Raw genomic sequence first — 18,855 nt, 5'->3', positions numbered from 1 at the left:
TATTTCTGTATAAATTAATGTCACATCCATTAAATTACTTGGTTTGTAACTAGCTGTGCAAGCTAAAATAATGTGATGATGATCACCCTGTTGAGTTTATTGACTTGCTGATTGTACATTATATCTTATTATTACGTTAGGCTCCTCCCACAATGACCAAAATTTAGAATGAAATTGAGATTCATTACTTAAGAGAACTACATACATCTTAAGTAATCTTAAGTGTACGTGAAATGTGATACTGTGTGAGAATGGCTTCCCAATCACTTTAACCTCAACCCATGGGTGAAAGTGGAAAACCCCAGTGTCTAACCAGCACTTCACAGCAGATGATTCTAGAGAATACTGTGGTGCATGGAATGACACACCCACAGACGTCAGATCTTTTCATCTTTACAACTTTCTAATGCAATATCCATTAACTCTTTAACTGTGAAAAACAAAAGATGATATTTTAAAGAATATTTTAAACCAATTGTGTCCATACAATGAAAGTCAGTGGGGTCCAAAACAACATTGGACCGCATTGACTTCCATTACATGGACAAACCCCACGCAGAAACATTTTTCACAATATCCTCCTTTCATGTTTCAAAGAAGAAAAAAGTGAACTTTGTCTTTTGAGACTGCTGTTGATTAGACAAAGTGGTTCATATTTCAGAAGAATATTTTCTGATTGACAGGATTGCTGGGCAGTAGAGATGCACCGATTGATCGGCTGGTGACCGGAATGGGCCAATTTTCACGTGATCGGCCGGTCAGTCTGACATATTATGCCGATTTTATGCCGTCAAATGCACTCGGGCGCCACATGATTAACATCGCGCAACATCAGCATCACACGTGCACACGGAACGCACATGTAGTAAACCTTGTGAATTACTGACGTTTCACACCGCAAACGTGAGCGGCGGGTATTATTTCCGGCGTGCATGTTAATCAATCGGGAGCAGGAGCAGCGGTGAAGCTGGGGTTTCGGCGCAGAGTCTATTTTTGCTGCACTGCTCACGCTCAATTAAAGTGAAAGCACACTTTTGATGGACAAAATAAATATGATTTCACACAAAAGTGCCCAAAATGCATGGGATTTGCATCTCTGGTGTGTTTTAACAAGAACTAAGAGTATATGTCGGAAAAGAAAATGAATTTTCTTTTTGAAATGAACACATTTTTTTAGTTGGATATTGGATGTGAAAAGAAGGAAATGGTTCTTCCATAACACTGCACTTTAGATGTGTGTGAATTTCCCACACCAGGAGTAATTTATTTAGTCCTATTTTATAGCGATTACTGTTCAAAAATGTTCTATGCAAAATGTAAAATGTTCTACTGAAGAAAAGAGAGAAAATAAATATTTGTGTGTGGTGTAAAGTGGTTAGAAAAAATGAAATCGGAATCGGCTAAAATCGGCATCGGCAGGTCAAACTCTGAAAAATCGGGAATCGGCCTAGAAAATTGTAATCGGTGCATCTCTACTGGGCCGTAAATATTTGCAGTGCGCACACAGGGTCACTGGCACAGGCAATGAGAGTCTGTCTCTTCACAAGGACAGGAAGCTGCCTTGTTAAGTTTATATAGACTTTCCCACACAATGTAGGGCATCTGAGATGTGCTTCATGCAAATTGTCTACTCAAGAAAAATTCCACAAAGAAATTGGCACATTAATAATGTTACAAAAGATAACTATTATAAAAAATTATTGTTTAAGAAAAAGTATCACGGTTTCCACAAAAATACAAGCAGCACAACTGTTTTCAAAATTGATGATAAGAAAGTTTACTTGAGCACAAAATCATCATATTAAAATGATTTCTGAAGGATCATGTGACACTGAAGACTGGATTAATGATGCTGAAAATTCAGCTTTGCATCACAGGAATACATTATGTTTTCAAATATATTAAAATAGAAAACTTATTTTAAATTGCAATAATATTTCACAATTTGACTGTTTTTACTGTATTTTTGATCAAATAAATGAATGCCATGAAATGGAAATTCACCCTGGATATATTTTCTAAATGCATGTTATTGATATGCATGCTATTCATTCGTGCATGCGTTTAATTTAATAATTAAAGTTTTAACATTTAAAGTCATAACTCGATCTTCTGGTGAAATGACAGACTTCTCTTTGCTCATGTATGCTGGGCTTCTCCGATGATTTAGTCCGCTAAACTCCGTCCCTTTCTTACAGTTGACTGCAAGCTTAAATTCAGATCTGCCTCCATCCAATCAAAAAGATGATTGAACCAAGTCCCCATTAATCAACGTTTTCAAAAACAAATTACCCGTAAATGAGAGTGCTACCGTAAACTTAGTTTAGGGTAGTGATATCTGGATAGGTCATGGTAAGGCATAGGTCAGTGAACACAAACCCCCACTCTTTGTAATAATAAATCGTCTGACTTGCTATTTCCTGTCTCACAACAATGATGATATCATATTCAAACCTCTTGTTTCTCAGAGACGACTTCCTGGGACCCATTGATTCACATGACTCTTATTTATTTCTTTTTCCAGGGAGGATATAGGAACTAATAATGACTGACTGATGTTTAGATATGCTATATGAGTGAGTGAAATCATCACTATCAGTCTCATTAGCTTCATGTTCCCCTTTTGTAAATTTGAGTGTTTTGAAATTGATGCATCGCAGGAAATGTCATACATCTACGCAATGCAACGATTAGACGATTCAACATAAAGATAAACAGCAGATTACCCCAGTCGTGATTATGATATACTGTAAATAAAGGGTCAGGGTTGATGAGGACTGATGAGTGGACAATTTTGCAGAGCTTTTTTAAATTTTATTTTATTTTTAGAAGCCAATTTCCTGACCCTTCATGTCTTCTGCTTTTTTATGCATACATGTCACCAGATTCTGACGTCTTTCTATAGCTGAGGCAACATCAAGCCCAAGTCACCAAGTGTTTGCCGATGCATTTCCCCAAATTCAGAGTGAGTTTTAGTTGTTTAGCTAGCACTATTTCTGTTCTTGTGTTAAGTTTAGACATATATGTGAACATGCATGACAAATGAAGAATTATAGAATTATAATTCTATCTTATGGATTTTTTTTTTAATTGTAAGTACAACTTGCAAAAAGTAACCTAATAATACGCTGATTAAGCTATTTTTATTGAAAAGGAAGTCTTCGTTTAAAGTCCACCTGAAGTCAATAATTTTATCCCTTAAAACTCATCTTTGATCACCAAAATTACATATTTAAATGTTTTTTTTTACTAGAAAATTCTTCATGCCTTTAAAGAGCTTGAATGTAACAACACCCTTGGTTCATTTAGTATATCCGGAACAATGAATATGCAAATTAGCCCCGCCTCCACTCACGCCAGCTCAGAGATTCACTCGGTTAACTTACTGAGGTAAACGTGGCACAATGGTATCGCTCTTTACAACGTCGGACACACAACGGTAATTAAAATGATTAGCCTTTTGCTTGACTATGTTATCAAACAGTTAATAGTGAGTTGCTAATGTTACATGAACCATGTTTCCGTTCGCCATCTCAGAGTCAGACCCGCTTTGAACAACTTAGAACATCAGCGGAGAAAGGCTGGCTAAATCATACACCCGCTATATTGCTAGCCTAAATCCACCCGATTTTTGCTAAAAGCCCCCTGGCGTGCGTGATTGGTTACAAGGTTTGTGACGTAAGAAACACCAGCGATTTCAAAGCGCATTTTTAAAACCGTATTTAGATCACTGCAGTTTTAAAGAGAAAATACTGAACAATGGTGTTGACACGAATTTGCACATGGTTTATCTTAAAGCATATTAAAAACACCACATATACACTCAAACAACATTAAAAACTTGATTTTCATCACAGGGGGACTTTAATTAAATGCTCATTTTCAATTACTTTGACTAGTTTTGGTTGAAGGAAATCAAGTTTCCACAAATAATTTAGGTTCATAACCATTTGATTAAGGAACTATCTATAAGATATAGCCTAGACTGCATAAAGGATACAACATTTTAATATTTGCCTCTCTTGTTGATAGTGTGGGTGAGAGAGGAATTAGACTGGTCTGTGGGTGTGATTTTGAAACAAGTTGTCGTCACACCACATTGTGAGTGGGTAAGTGAGTAAAATACACCTAATAAGGAAGAGCGCAAAATTGTCCAAAAGGTCAAATGAGGGAGAAATTTTAACTTTAAAAACCATTAAAGTGGTCTTGGTAAGAATTTTGTGTTACACTTTATTTTAAGGTGTCATTGTTACAGTGTAATTAAGTACTGTGTAATATTAATTAACATGTGCATGTTAACATGTACTTAATATGGGATTAGGGTAGGATTAGGATTTGGTTGAGGGTTAGTTGCATGTAATTAATTTACTGCATAATTTACTGTTATTACTATGGTAAGTACATGTACATATGTAACAAGGACACTGTAAAAAAAGTGTTACCGATTTTTTTTTTTATTCAGCAAAGATGCATTAAATTGCTCAAAAGTGACAGTAAAGACATTTATAACATTACAAAAGATTTCTATTTCAAATAAAACCTGTTTTTTCAACATTCTATTCATCAAAGCATTAAAAAAGAAAAAGAAAAAAAAAGAAACTGTTTCCACAAAAATATGAAGCAGCACAACTGTTTTCGACATTGATAATAATAAGAAATGTTTCTCAAAAGCAGCAAATCTGCATATTAGAATGATTTCTGAAGGATCACGTGGCACTGAAGACTGGAGTAACGATGCTGAAAATTCGGGAATAAATTTCATTAAATATATTAAAATCGAAAAAAAAGTTATTTTTAAACTGTAAAAAATATTTCACAATATTACTATTTTTACTGTATTTTTGATCAAATAACTGCATCCTTGGTGAGCATAAGAGACGTCTTTCAAAAACATTTTTAAAAAATCGCATCAATATAGAATAGAGGATATAGGATATAGAAAGAGACACAAAACATATCAGACACATAAACTTGCAGCATTTGTCTTAGAAACACATGTGATACACTTAAGGTGTCACACTGGGCAAAAAATAAAAATATTTAGTCACCTGTGGTGCCTTTCTTATAATGCTGATCTGATTGATTTTGCCATTATGAGCAAATACACGTATGAAGGCATAAACCGCAGCTGCGGTTGGAAGTGACAAATAAAGATCAGCAGTCCAACACCAGTTTTTCACCATACAAAAACAGCATAAGATAACCACAGAAAATATGCTAATATTGAGCTGGGGACTTTCTTCACTAAGAATAGTAAAATTGCTAATTTCCACCTACAACTAAAGTTTCATCCCCCATCAAACCTGTAACCTCTCCAACTTAACTCGACCCTATTTTCAAAAGAAGAGAGCATGTTAACGACAGCCATAAAGTGCCATTCTCTTCCTTTCACTCTCAGGGTTAGCGGCATCACGTTACACAGCACCCTCTGCACATTTGGGGGTCTATATATGAGGCTCAGAGAGGTGAGGGCAAGGGTTACGGGCTGACACCACATCTGAACAGTGAAATCCCAGCAGTTGGTCATCGGCCAGAAGAAAAAAAAAGTATTGCAGAGAAAACCGGTTCCTGTTTGAAACACTGACAGCATGCTGGTAGGTTGCAATGGCTTTCATATCACTAGTTCTGAAACCTGAGGGTAGAAATGATCTAAAGATGTTCCTGAAGAAGATGATAGGATGATTTAGAAGTAAACTGTACTGACCTCCATCTTTCTGAGATATGAGTCCTGTGATCAAGCAGTAAATGAATCCCATTCAAAAGTCCATGTAGAATTGACAGGAACAGCAAAGCTTCTCCAACAGCATCTGTGAATCTGTAAATGGAGTCTTAATCAGTCTGTATTTCAGTTTTTTTTAATGTTTGCTATTTGCTCTATTTCTATGTACTATGGTCGTCTTCTTGTTGCTCTCACACACATACACATTACCCAAATAAACCCGGAGTCCAGACACTTCACAATAAGGGGCGGGGAGTGAAGCATTCACTCATGACATGTGTCTTGCTCTCATGTACGTCAGCCAATCCGAATGCCCCTTAACAACTGCTACCGCACCTCCTCCAACTTCTATGAAATTGTGAGAGAATGTTTTTACGCCTGATTTAGGAAAGCAGCAAAGCAGAAGTTGGTCACACAAAATGTAGGTTATTTTCCAAAAGAAAGACAAAGGCTATCTGTATTACTAGTACTCTACTTCCACTATTTGTTTCATAAAATCAATTTTCACTTTCGTCTGCGGACACTTAAGCTGATTTATGGGACAGATTCTCCAGAGGACAGACTTTGTTGTCAAGACAACAGATAGACCACCCTGTATCGGCTGGGTGGGACACCAATGATATACAGCAACAGTTCTCAACTGGTGGGTCGTAACGCAGAAATGGGTGACAGGTCTGTTCTGATGGGGTTGCGGACAGCTTAAAAAGCAAACAAACAATTTTAGATGCAAATAATAAAATACAACTAATATTCTAATTGTGTAAAGTTACACTTCCTTCTTTTGATGTTGACATCAAAGCACTGGCAACAATTCAATCACACTGAGTCTACACCATTATGATTCCCTAAACTATACAATCAATTCACCAGATATTCAAAAACCATGATCAAAACAACACAAAGTAAAAGAAAATAAAGCCCAGACAATATTAAATATGGATTGACTTACTTGCAGCAGTTAATTATTGGCTGAATCATTGAGAATATACTACTGAGACATTCTAGAGGACAAAATATTTCACTTTTGAGCCTATGTCATGTACATATGCATATTGTTGGGCCTATGCAGTTCATTGTAATATTGGTAAATTTCCATGTTTAAGGAAAATTGGTATGAAAATCAATATCGGTTTACAAACAAAAATACATTTCTGACATAAAAAAAAAAAAAAAAAAAAAAAAAAAAAATCAGTGACCAATATAGCCACCCTTCTTTTCAATAACAGGTATAAGCCTTCCATTCATGGAGGAGTCTGTCAGTTTCTTGATCTGTTGATGATCAACTTGTTGTGCAGCAGCCACCACAGCCTCCCATACACTGTTCAGAGAGGTGTACTGTTTTCCTTCAACGTAAATCTCCCGTTTAAGAAGGGCCCACAAGTTCTCAATAGGGTTTAAATCAGGTGAGGAAGGGGGCCATGTCATTATTCTTTGTATGACACACATATATACACACATATATATATATACACTCACCGGCCACTTTATTAGGTACACCTGTCCAACTGCTCGTTAACACTTAATTTCTAAGCAGCCAATCACATGGCGGCAACTACGTGCATTTAGGCATGTAGACATGGTCAAGACAATCTCCTGCAGTTCAAACCGAGCATCAGTATGGGGAAGAAAGGTGATTTGAGTGACTTTGAACGTGGCATGATTGTTGGTGCCAGAAGGGCTGGTCTGAGTATTTCAGAAACTGCTAATCTACTGGGATTTTCACGCACAACCATCTCTAGGGTTTACAGAGAATGGTCCGAAAAAGAAAAAACATCCAGTGAGCGGCAGTTCTGTGGGCGGAAATGCCTTGTTGATGCCAGAGGTCAGAGGAGAATGGCCAGACTGGTTCGAGCTGATAGAAGGGCAACAGTGACTGAAATAACCACTCGTTACAACCGAGGTATGCAGCAAAGCATTTGTGAAGCCACAACACGCACAACCTTGAGGCGGATGGGCTACAACAACAGAAGACCCCACCTGGTACCACTCATCTCCACTACAAATAGGAAAAAGAGGCTACAATTTGCAAGAGCTCACCAAAATTGAACAGTTGAAGACTGGAAAAATGTTGCCTGGTCTGATGAGTCTCGATTTCTGTTGAGACATTCAGATGTTAGAGTCAGAATTTGGCGTAAACAGAATGAGAACATGGAACCATCACGCCTTGTTACCACTGTGCAGGCTGGTGGTGGTGGTGTAATGGTGTGGGGGATGTTTTCCTGGCACACTTTAGGCCCCTTAGTGCCAATTGGGCATCGTTTAAATGCCACGGCCTACCTGAGCATTGTTTCTGACCATGTCCATCCCTTTATGGCCACCATGTACCCATCCTCTGATGGCTACTTCCACCATGTCACAAAGCTCTAATCATTTCAAATTGGTTTCTTGAACATGACAATGAGTTCACTGTACTAAAATGGCCTCCACAGTCACCAGATCTCAACCCAATAGAGCATCTTTGGGATGTGGTGGAACGGGAGATTCGCATCATGGATGTGCAGCCGACAAATCTGCGGCAACTGTGTGATGCCATCATGTCAATATGGACCAAACTCCCTGAGGAATGCTTCCAGCACCTTGTTGAATCTATGCCACGAAGAATTGAGGCAGTTCTGAAGGCAAAAGGGGGTCCAACCCGTTACTAGCATGGGGTACCTAATAAAGTGGCCGGTGAGTGTATATATACACACACACACACACACACCGTCAAATCGATTAATCGTGATTAAAAAATATACAGCACACACATGCATGTATAATATACAGTATATATAAATATAATATACTGTATACACAGACACGTACATTATATAAACACAAACTTTTGTTTTAATCATTATTAATCGATTTGATAGCAGTAACATATATATAAACATCAAAATATTTTTTGGTATACAAATTTGATGTTATATGGTGTATACGATCCTATAAAATAACAACATTTGTATATTTACATGTATCCTCTAGTAAAGAAAGACTAAATGACTAAATTTATCTAAAAGACTGACAATTTTACTAATGCTACACAAGCAAAAACCTTTAGATTCTATATGTACAATAAGCTCATTTAGACTATCTTAAATGTGCTACACAAAAGTCCATCACACCAGATTTATCAAAGACAGAAGACAACAGCCTGTTTACTGATAAAACTGGCTTCTAAAGAATAAGGAAGTTATTATTTCCTTTACATTATTACACTACACATAATTTCCAGAAGTGAACAGATACTCTATATCTGTACTTGTTACACCTATTATGTGTGTAAACATTTCTTCTGCGAAGCCATTGAGCTCATTTGACAATCCCTTAAACCAAACAAACAAACAAACACGGATCTGTCACACAGTAAACCGGCTGAGTAACACTCACTGTGAATGTGGCTTTGTACTTATTAAGAGCCTGGCCAGCGCAAAACAAGGCGGATCTTGAAACTGTACGAGGAATTACCCTTCCTTGTCAAATATTTAGACATACTTGCCTCAGAGCAAAACAACTATTTTTAGATGTTACAAACTATTACTGCACCATTTGACATTACTGAAGAATTTCCAAAAATATCAGCATTTTTAAATGTCTTGAAGCCAAGTTCCACAGAGCCGCGAGTCTATGCTTATGTCGTACATGATTCATCTGATTGTGTTAGTTTATAGAGTTTTAGCAATTGCAGACCAGCTTTTACACACATATGATGTTGCTGGGTCACATGTCTGATTCTCTAGGGTTTTCTAGAGAATGGCTCTGCAAACAGTGGTTGCAGATTCTGTAAATGACTAATGTGCCATTTGGTCTCTATGTGGCGGTGGGCAATATTTCCACCTCTTTCTGTGAGCACTCTGCTTCAAACACTAGCCACAAATAAGATAAACATAGAAGACACAAAACCAAAGCAAATTTTCAAACAAACAGTTTCTGAAAACCATGCAAGCTGCAAGCCGAACTGATCAAGTCAAAGGAAGGACTGCAAATAGATGCATGACAAAGATTTGAGGAAGGAAAGGCAAATTATGCAGATTATTTTGATCCTTATCATGCCACCATGATGCTCTTTCTCAAGTCTCTATTGTTTTTCTAGGCCCTAAATATGGCTTGGATCACAAATGTTTGGGGTAAGCTTTTTTTGTCCTTTAAAGGGATAGTTCACTTTGAAATTAATTTTTGGTATGTTTTAGCTTATCTCAAGGGCATCCAAGATGTAGGTGTCTTTGTTTCCGTGGTAGTTTCAATTTTGATATTTTTAGGTCAAACCGTTCTTGTCTGTCAGTCATATAATGCAGGTCTATGGTCACCACCTCAAAGAGCACGCACAGAGAAGTCCAAATTAAACATGATTTAATGACTCGTAAATGTAAGTACACATTGATGGCCTAAGACACGAAACGAGCAGTTTGTGTGAGAAAACGAACAGTATTTATATCGTTTTTATCTCTTGGAACCACAGCCACGTCTAAGTGATCTGAGGGCGCGGGCGCTTCGATCTGCGCAAGCGCCGAAAGTGATCTCTCGCGCGTGTACATCACTCATTGTTTACACAGAGATTTCGGAAGTGTTACCTTTCACTGTGAAGATCTAAACATTTAGATATACAGCAAATCGCAATGGAAGACGATTTCGATATATCAACAGACAACGCTGAATTTTTTTCGCAACCGCGCGAGAGATCACTTCAGTATCAGTTTGTTTTCTCACACAAACTGCTCGTTTCGTGTCTTAGGCCATCAATGTGTACTTACATTTACGAGTCATTAAATCATGTTTAATTTGGACTTCTCTGTGCATGCTCTTTGAGGTGGTGACCATAGACCTGCATTATATGACTGACAGACAAGAACGGTTTGACCTAAAAATATCAAAATTGAAACTACTGCGGAAACAAAGACACCTACATCTTGGATGCCCTTGAGGTAAGCTAAAACATACCAAAAATTAATTTCAAAGTGAACTATCCCTTTAAGAAATGAATACTTTAATTCAGCAAGGATGCATTAAATTTAACAAAAGTGACTGACGATATTTATAATGTCCTGAAAAAAAAAACTTAGTTGAAAGCATTTTTGCTGCTTAAAATTTTGTGAAAGCTGGGCTAAGAAATGTTTCATCAGAATATTAGAATGATTGAAGGATCATGACACAGAATACTAGAGTAATGATGCTGAAAATTCAGCTTTGCATCACAAGGATAAATTACATTTTAAAATACACAGATCAGCCAAAACATTATGACACCTGGCTAATATGCTGTTGGTCCTTCCCAATCTGATTCACAGTCCTTCAAACAGCGCCGACCCGCCGAGGCATGAACTCTAGAAGACCTGTGTCCTGTGGTATCTGGCATTAAGACGTTAGCAGCAGATCCTTCAAGTCCTGTAGATTGCGAAGTGGAGCCACAGTCGATCGAACTTGTTGGTCCAGCACATCCCACAGATGCTCCATTGGATTGAGATCTTGGGAATTTAGAGGCTAGGGCAACACCACAATGTGTGCAGTGCAGCAGGGTACATTACCCTGCTGAAATAGGACACTTCCACCAGGGAACACCATTGTCATGAAGGGATGTAGCTGGTCTGCAACAATGTTTCGGTAGGTTGCGTGTTTACATACACATGAAATGCTGGACCCAGTGTTCCCAGCAGAGCATTGCCCAGACTGAGCATCAAATTCTCTCCACCAGCTTGTCGTCGTCCAATGGTGATTCCCGGTGACATCACTTCCAAGTAAATGGCACAGTTGTACACAGTTGTCCACGGTGTGATGTCAAAGAAATCGGAACTCATCGGACCAAGTAACCTCCTTCCAACTGCTCCAAGGTCCAGTTTCAACGCTCAGGTGCCCATCGTAGATACTTTCGGTGGTGAACGGGTCATCATGGGCACTACGAGTGCGATGCCCTGTGTTGTGACACATTCCTCCCATAACCATCATTAAAATCTTGTATGACTTGTGCAACAGTAGACCTTCTGTTGGCTCAGACCAGACGGGATAGCCAACACCCTGTCGCCGGTTTGTGGTTTGTCCCTCCTTGGACCACTGCTGGTAAATTCTCACCACTGCTGACCGGGAGCAACACACAGCTTGCAGATTCAGATACTCTGACCCAATCGTCTTGTCATAATTCGGCTCGTGTCACAGTTGCTCTGATCTTTATCCCTGCCCATTTCTCCATCCAACACATTGATTACGAGAACTGATTGTTTGCTTACATCTAATCTACCCAGACCTTAATATGTGCCCTTGTTGGGAGATGATCAACGATAGTCGCTTCACCTGTGACTGGTCATAATGTTTTGGCTCATCAGTGTATATTAAAATAGAATACAATTAATTGTAATAATATGTCACCATATTAGTGTTTTTACTGTATTTTCGATCAAATAAATGCAGCCTTGGTAGCATAAGTGACTTCTTTTAAAAACATTTTTACTAAATTCTTACCGTCCCCAAACTTTTGAATGGTAGTGTTAAGTCTACAGGATTTTTACACTCTGAATTTTTTCATAGTTGAGATGGTTTAGAAACGAGTTGAACAACAAAGTCGAATGCTAACGGTTAGGAGTTTGTTCAAATCCTAAGCCCAAAGTTTGAGCAATAGCAAACTCCGCTAACAACTATGATTTAATGATTCAAAAGCATTCACAAACGCTTCAGACGTGTGCCTATTAAAAATCGGTACAAGAAACACTTCTCTCAGAGACTTTTAATATAAAACAAAGAGAACAGTACACAAATCAAAACTGAAAAGACGTCATCCTAGGCACTTTCCATTAGACTAATACTCATCTACTTGTTGTCAGATACACAAAGTTTTTTTCACAGTTCAGTTTACAGCTGAATGTTCTGATGTTACTAAATGGCCTTGAATCCAAAAAGTAAAGTTGTAAAAACAATGCATCTCAGATGATGATTTGTAAAACAGCGCCACCTGACAGTAATACAAAGGTACCACAGTCATAAGAGGCAACCATGTCTCTGATGCTTTAAAAAAAAAAAACGTTTTTGTGTGTTCAATGATACGCAGCCTTGGCAAAGGAGCCTGTGAAGTCATACACAATGTGGACATTTCTGTGTTTGGGACCTGCTGATAAAAGAAACTCAGACCGTTTTGGTCTCAAAGCACACAAATGTCTCTTAGTCAGTGGTGGTGCGGCGATACCAGAATCGGGCTCTGAAGTCGTCGCTGCAGGTCATGAAGCCGGGGTTGGTGGGTGAGTGGACGATACAGCGCACGATGTTATTGTGGCCCAAGGAGAGCAGGTTCTTCCTCTCGGCTGTGCGTGAATCCCAGCAGCACAAGCTGATGGTTCTCTCGTCCGGCAGCAGCACATAGTCCTCTGTGTGGTTGAAAACACCCTGAGTGCGGTGCGTTTGTCGCCCACTGAGACCCGCACCTGCATGACAGGAAACACAATGAGGGTGAGATGGCAGCAGAGTGTGCGAGTCACAATGATGAAAAACACTGGACAGGTGGCGTGATGACAGCCAGCGTATTTCCAACATATGTCACGGTTTATTCGCCCCAAATTGGCCAATGAAAGTTCCAAGAAAACTACATGAAGAGAAATATCAAATAGCGCTTTTTACTGATCCAAAAAGACCATCTTAATATGTATTATAAAATAAACAGTTTTATTCCTGGATGCTCATTGGTCAATACAGTGTTCTAGCCTTGTTAAAATGCACAGATTTCCTGATTCAATTTGATTCAGATTCTCAAGCTCAAGATTTGGTTCAATTCTGATTCATATTAGTATATTTCAGTAATAAAGTCTTTTCTGCTTACAAACAAAATAAATTCTCTCTCAGTTAATGCTGTAAATTATACAGAGTAATGTTTTATAATGATTCAAACCGGTAAATGGTCTTTACAAACCAGTTATTAAAAGAAAGACTCATACGAGTAATGTGTTTTATGGAATCTGGCTACACTGTTTGTACTACATGTTTTTGATTCACAAAAAAGAAAAAAAAATGGTTTCATGAGAGATATTTGTCTGGGAATCAGACTACACTGGTCCTGCTTTATGTTTTTGATTTAATATAAAGAACTGACTCAATGTTTTTTGCTATTATGTTGCAGCAGTACTGTCTTTCATTGAATTGAATTACATTAAAATTCACATTTGAGGTAAAATAGGTTTCACCAAAAATTGTTTTGGATCCATTGCTGCTTAATTTGAGATCGGGATTGCTCAAAACTGACGCCCTATTTCCTTGGGTAGAATTATTATTCTCCATCAAGCCCTTACCTTATCCATAATCTAACACAACGCATAATTCGCCATCTCACCTGTGTACTTGACCAAAGTCCGGCTTGTGGAAATTTCCCAGAGTTTGGCAACAGAATCCTTTCCAGTTGATAGAATATACTTGGAGTTTTTGGAGAAGACGGCTGAGCAGACCTCAGCCCCGTCGTGGGCTTTCTCAAAGGTAGTCACACACCGGTTAGACACTCCATCCCACAGTTTGATGCTGCCGTCTTTGCTACAGGTGACGTAGCTGTTGGCACTGGGATTGTAACAGACTCCGCTGATGGTGTCTGTGTGCTGATCTAGAGGGTTGCAGGACACAAAACACTGGAAAGTGTTGACGTCATAAAGGCGCAGAGTTGGGTGCTGCGTGCCCACCAGCAAGAAATCCCCAGATGGGTGGAAAGAGATGGAGCGCAACATTTCAGCTTCCTGTAGAAAATGAAAAGAAGAAGCATTCCAAAAAAATCCATGCCAAAAGCTTAAATAAATGAAGGGCCACAAGAAAACCCTTTTTAAAGTCATATTACCAGTGTTGGGGTTACTTTAAAAAGGAACACACTACAATATTGCCTTACTCCCTAAAAGAGTAACTAATTGCATACATTTTTATGGAAAGTAAGTTGTTACTTTTGCATGACTTTTTCTCACTTGGCTGAGGCTTGCTCTCTTCTAGGCCTGACAGGTTTTATTTTTTACTGCCGATTTTTTTTTTTTTTTTTTTTTGCAAGTGTTTAATGCAATAATGCATTCAACCAATGTACAGCTTATATAACATACACCTTCATTTTCTTTTAAAAACACACTCAGAATAGTATTGAGCTGTAGCTGCTTCATGTGTGTTTGATTAGGGATGGAGCTGAACACTGCAGGACAGTGAGTCTCCAGGAGCAGGGGTGAAGACCTCTGATTTAGAGGCTTGATTTAGTTTGTCTGTATACCTGTACATGCTTGAAGGCTCTTTTTGCAGATGGCTTTGAATAATCGAAGAGTTTGAGGGTGTAATCCCGAGAGCCGGAGGCCAGGATCTGTTCGGTCGGGTGAAAAGCCAGGCATGTGACCTCATCCACATGATCGTACAATGTTCTGATCACAGGGTGGTTCTCCATGTTCTGCTGAGCCGTTTCGTTCATCATCACCTGTAACAAACAGAATCACACGTTCAGATTGTCCAACTGAAATAAACGACATATTATTAGTCACGATGAAATGAAAGTAGAGGCAGATCTATACTTCTGAATTGTGACGTACATCCCGAGCATAAAAAATAAGGCTGTTGATTGGATTTTGAAATGTGGGCATTGAATTAAAAAATGGAGGCAGATGAACATGGGCTTGCAGGGGTGAGTTTAAGCGGACTAAATGATTGGAGAAATCGTCACCAGGCAGAAGTCTGCTTTCACTGGAAGCAAAACATTACACAATAAAAATAAAAAAAGAAACATTCACAGATGAATTGTTCACAATAAGATCTATAATATGCATTTAGAAAATAGATGTATGAATTTTGAATGAATGATGAATTTTCATTTCATGCGGACTTCATGAAACAACCGTAAACCACTGACTTTAGGCAAAGGTGGCACTCACCTCTAGAGGCATGGCACTTTTGGCCAGCATGCGCTCAGTATCCAGGATCTTAATGGAAGCGTCGGCGGAACCCGTCGCAATGAGCTGGCCATCACGGCTGTAGGTGGCCACACGGCACGGACCCTTATGGGACGTCACATAGCAGGTCTCGTACTCCGATGCTTCTGGGGACATGGTCTGCACGTCTGCATCAAACTCCAGGTCAATGCCCACACCGGGCGCCACGTTGTCTGAGCGGCCAATGGCATACTGCACCGCACTGTCATCGTTCTCCATTCCTAGAAAATCAGATAAAAGTACTTTAACAAGAATTACTTTTAATATGATTTATAATCATTACCCCCCAAAACTATATTTTTATATAAAGTTTAATAACAGTATTTCACCCGATGCTACTTGTGTCAGCACTTTGAGTTAACAATTACTCATTTTGGAATTATGTTTAAAGCCAACTGCGTTGGATTGCCGTTTCTAATTTTGTTAAAAGGAATATATCCCTAAACTTCTGTACGAGGCAGAAATTTGTGATTTTAACCTTTTCAGATTACCCTTATTATTTGATCACTTTCCTTGCAACATTTTACATTCATAAATGTAAATAAAAAAAGGAATTTTCAAGAAAAATTCAAGAACTCTTAATTCTATTGCTTGTTAAACACTTCTATGGGTGTAATATAATATAGATAATAGAATACATTTCAGAATTTCATGTATTGCAACCCTCTTAGAATATTTTGTTTATTCTTTGATGCAAAAAAAAATATGAAAGTACTTATTCAGTACAGGTTCAGTTTAGTCATTTAGCAATTATACAGGAGAGGTAAAATTACACTAAAAAGTGTGAGAAACTGACAGATTATTGGAGCCATACCCGTCTTGGCCAGCTGCATGAGCTGCTCTGATGGAGACACCACATTCTGGGGCTTCACCTCACTGATCAGGCTGTTAGCGATGCTGGTGTAGCCGTCATACAGCAGCTGGCTGATGATCAGCCTGTACAGGTGATGTCTGTCCTTCAACGTGGGCTTTGGTCGGAACATCTTTGCTGCTTCCTGCCTGCAAGTGAATGAAGTAAGATAGAAACGCTCAGAATGCACGTAGTTTTGTGTTTCTAAACCCAATGAGCCAGCGTTACATACTACTTAAACAATATGCTTAGGCGCGTTCTATGATACTCAAAATGTTGTCTACGTCTAGGCAACTCGCTTGGATTCAAAACACAATCATTGTTGTTTATACTAGTGGATTGTTGTCGCAAATCTTTACGTGGTATAGGCAGCAGCGTATTATTTTAAAGGTGGGTTGAGTCTGTTTCTGAAATAAGGCTTGAAGTAAGCAAATGTTACAATATAAGCGGAGTTTCATTCAATTGAAGTTGCATAAAATACGACTTACCAATTTACGACTTCAGGAGGTACGCACACGCTCTGTACGTCTGACGTCACGACGTACGCATATACAGTGGAACTGTGGGAAAAAACTCAATAAATTAAAAGTCTCTGTCTGATTTAAAGTAAAAGTCCCCGACTTATTGTTTTCGTTGAAATTTCAATTCAGATTATTTTTTATGATATTAGAAAAAAAAAATCACTAACAAATATTGGTCACACTATATAACTAATCAAATTAAAAATGTTTTTATATAAACATCCTTATATGTAATGCTTAAAAGTCAATAAGGAAATTAAAATAAAATATAATGCAAATAAAATATCCAAAAACTTCAGTTAATATATATAATTTTTAAATATCTCTGAAAGCCGATTAATTGTTCTGTTAATTGATGACTTATTAAACTTATTATACTTTGTATTCAAGGACACACAGAATTAGAAATAGCATTTAGAATTAAATAATGGCAGAGAGACAGAGAGAGGGGAAATAAATACATATACAATAAATACATGCAATTTACATGCTGTTCTGTAGCCTTAAACAATCCAATCACTAAAAAAAATGAAGAAACTCATGTGAAAATCAACTTACTGTAACAAGTACATATCATATTAATTAATTACACATGTATTATAGACATTTATTAAATGTTTGCCCAAATATTATTTGGAAATATTTGTTATTAATAATTGGAAAAAAAAAAACATGCAAAAGGGGCATGTTTTTCTAAATTAATCTGGTCTTTACTCAATTATTTTACACAATTTGGTGTCCTTAAACACAAAGGTAAAACCAGCAAATCATCAGTTCAAGATGGACCACATGTCAGAATGCAGAGATTAGTAAATATGCCTCCAAAAATAAACAGCACACCATCATGGTCATTTTTAAATCTCATTTTTTTCTCTTTAATGTATTTACAAGCTTTACATTTCCGCTGTAGTTCTTCATTACAAGAACACCGAGCAATCCTGGCTTGCATTAGTGTTTGCGCTTCACCTTCAATGCATACAGGTATTTGATGTCGATGTCTAAATTATTTTCATTCTGTTCAGGATGCATATTTCTTTTTATTGTGTTTGTCATGTGATTTGCAAAGTTCGCAAAAGCCGAAGCAGAAGAACCAGAGGTGGAGTTTTTCCAAACATCCTGAAACATCAGCACCATCAGCCGATCCCAGACCTCGAGCCAAAAAAACCTATGCGTTTAATTCTTTCGCTGGAAATATTTACCCTGTTTTAAGGTGAATCACATGAATCCAGGGAGGCTGCTGAAACATTTAAACAAAATTAATATTATAGTTATGATACATGTTTATTCTGTTATTTCTATCAATGTTCTTTTTGCCTGCAAATGTTAAATAAAACTTCATATTTGCAGTCTCTTAAAAAAATAATAAATTAAAGAGTTCAGAACCTATTTTAAGTCTCTTCTTTTAAAAGTAACAAAAAAAAAAAGTCAAACTTTAAAACAAAAATATTTTCTATATATATGATACAAGTATTTAGTGTTCCCTCCGAGTCGTAGAGAGTTCCAGCTCAAGTTGGCCAGCGTTTCAAAGTCAAAGTTCCTGTGTTGGCAGGAGTAGGTGTGTCTATGGCTAGACTTGTATAGTCTGTATGCATTTTATAGTTTGCGTCAGTAGGGGGCCTCTGGGCGTCGGCCACACGCTTATGTCAATTATCCTCAGACTCCTCCTCCGCCTCGCGTAACCAGGTGAAGAAAGCAGTGACCGACTTCAACGCTACGCCTTTTCCCTGCTGCTCCGCTGGGTCTTTACTCGTTTCCCATTGATAAAAAGCGTCCTCCGAAATAACGTCCTCGTCGTAAAGACAATCGAAAAACATTCGGAGTAGATCTGTGAATAGAAATAGATCAAAATTACGATCCTAGAAATCTTTCGTTCAG

The 18,855-nt window shown here is 38.0% G+C and overlaps 3 protein-coding genes across 3 annotated transcripts in view; all 3 read right to left on the bottom strand.

Moving 5' to 3' along the window:
• The window catches only part of cass4 (Cas scaffold protein family member 4), a 35,353-nt gene extending 28,937 nt beyond the window's left edge, over positions 1 to 6,416 (bottom strand). Inside the window, exon 1 of the mRNA XM_056251395.1 lies at positions 5,705 to 6,416. Coding sequence (XP_056107370.1) covers positions 5,705 to 5,710 — 6 coding nt within the window. The 5' untranslated portion in view covers positions 5,711 to 6,416. The remainder of the gene's footprint in view (positions 1 to 5,704) is intronic.
• Positions 6,417 to 12,398: 5,982 nt separating this feature from the next.
• On the bottom strand, positions 12,399 to 17,018 carry cstf1 (cleavage stimulation factor, 3' pre-RNA, subunit 1). The gene is made up of 6 exons (XM_056251394.1): positions 16,948 to 17,018; positions 16,424 to 16,608; positions 15,553 to 15,830; positions 14,904 to 15,101; positions 14,004 to 14,394; positions 12,399 to 13,104 (listed from the first exon to the last, which is right to left on the bottom strand). The coding sequence occupies exons 2-6, from the start codon at positions 16,590 to 16,592 to the stop codon at positions 12,845 to 12,847; spliced, it is 1,296 nt and encodes a 431-aa protein (XP_056107369.1). The 5' UTR covers positions 16,593 to 16,608; positions 16,948 to 17,018; the 3' UTR covers positions 12,399 to 12,844.
• An 810-nt stretch (positions 17,019 to 17,828) lies between these two features.
• eif4g3a (eukaryotic translation initiation factor 4 gamma, 3a) overlaps positions 17,829 to 18,855 on the bottom strand; it is a 73,676-nt gene continuing 72,649 nt past the window's right edge. The window contains exon 34 of the mRNA XM_056251393.1: positions 17,829 to 18,805. Within this exon, the coding sequence (XP_056107368.1) occupies positions 18,624 to 18,805 (182 nt within the window). The 3' untranslated portion in view covers positions 17,829 to 18,623. The remainder of the gene's footprint in view (positions 18,806 to 18,855) is intronic.

This window comes from Rhinichthys klamathensis, unplaced genomic scaffold (assembly GCF_029890125.1).
Source record: "Rhinichthys klamathensis goyatoka isolate OS25496 unplaced genomic scaffold, OSU_Roscu_1.1 h1tg000082l_1, whole genome shotgun sequence".
Lineage (NCBI taxonomy): Eukaryota > Metazoa > Chordata > Actinopteri > Cypriniformes > Leuciscidae > Rhinichthys > Rhinichthys klamathensis.
Note: the sequence above shows the minus strand (reverse complement) of the source record. Positions and strands in the feature narration are given on the sequence as shown.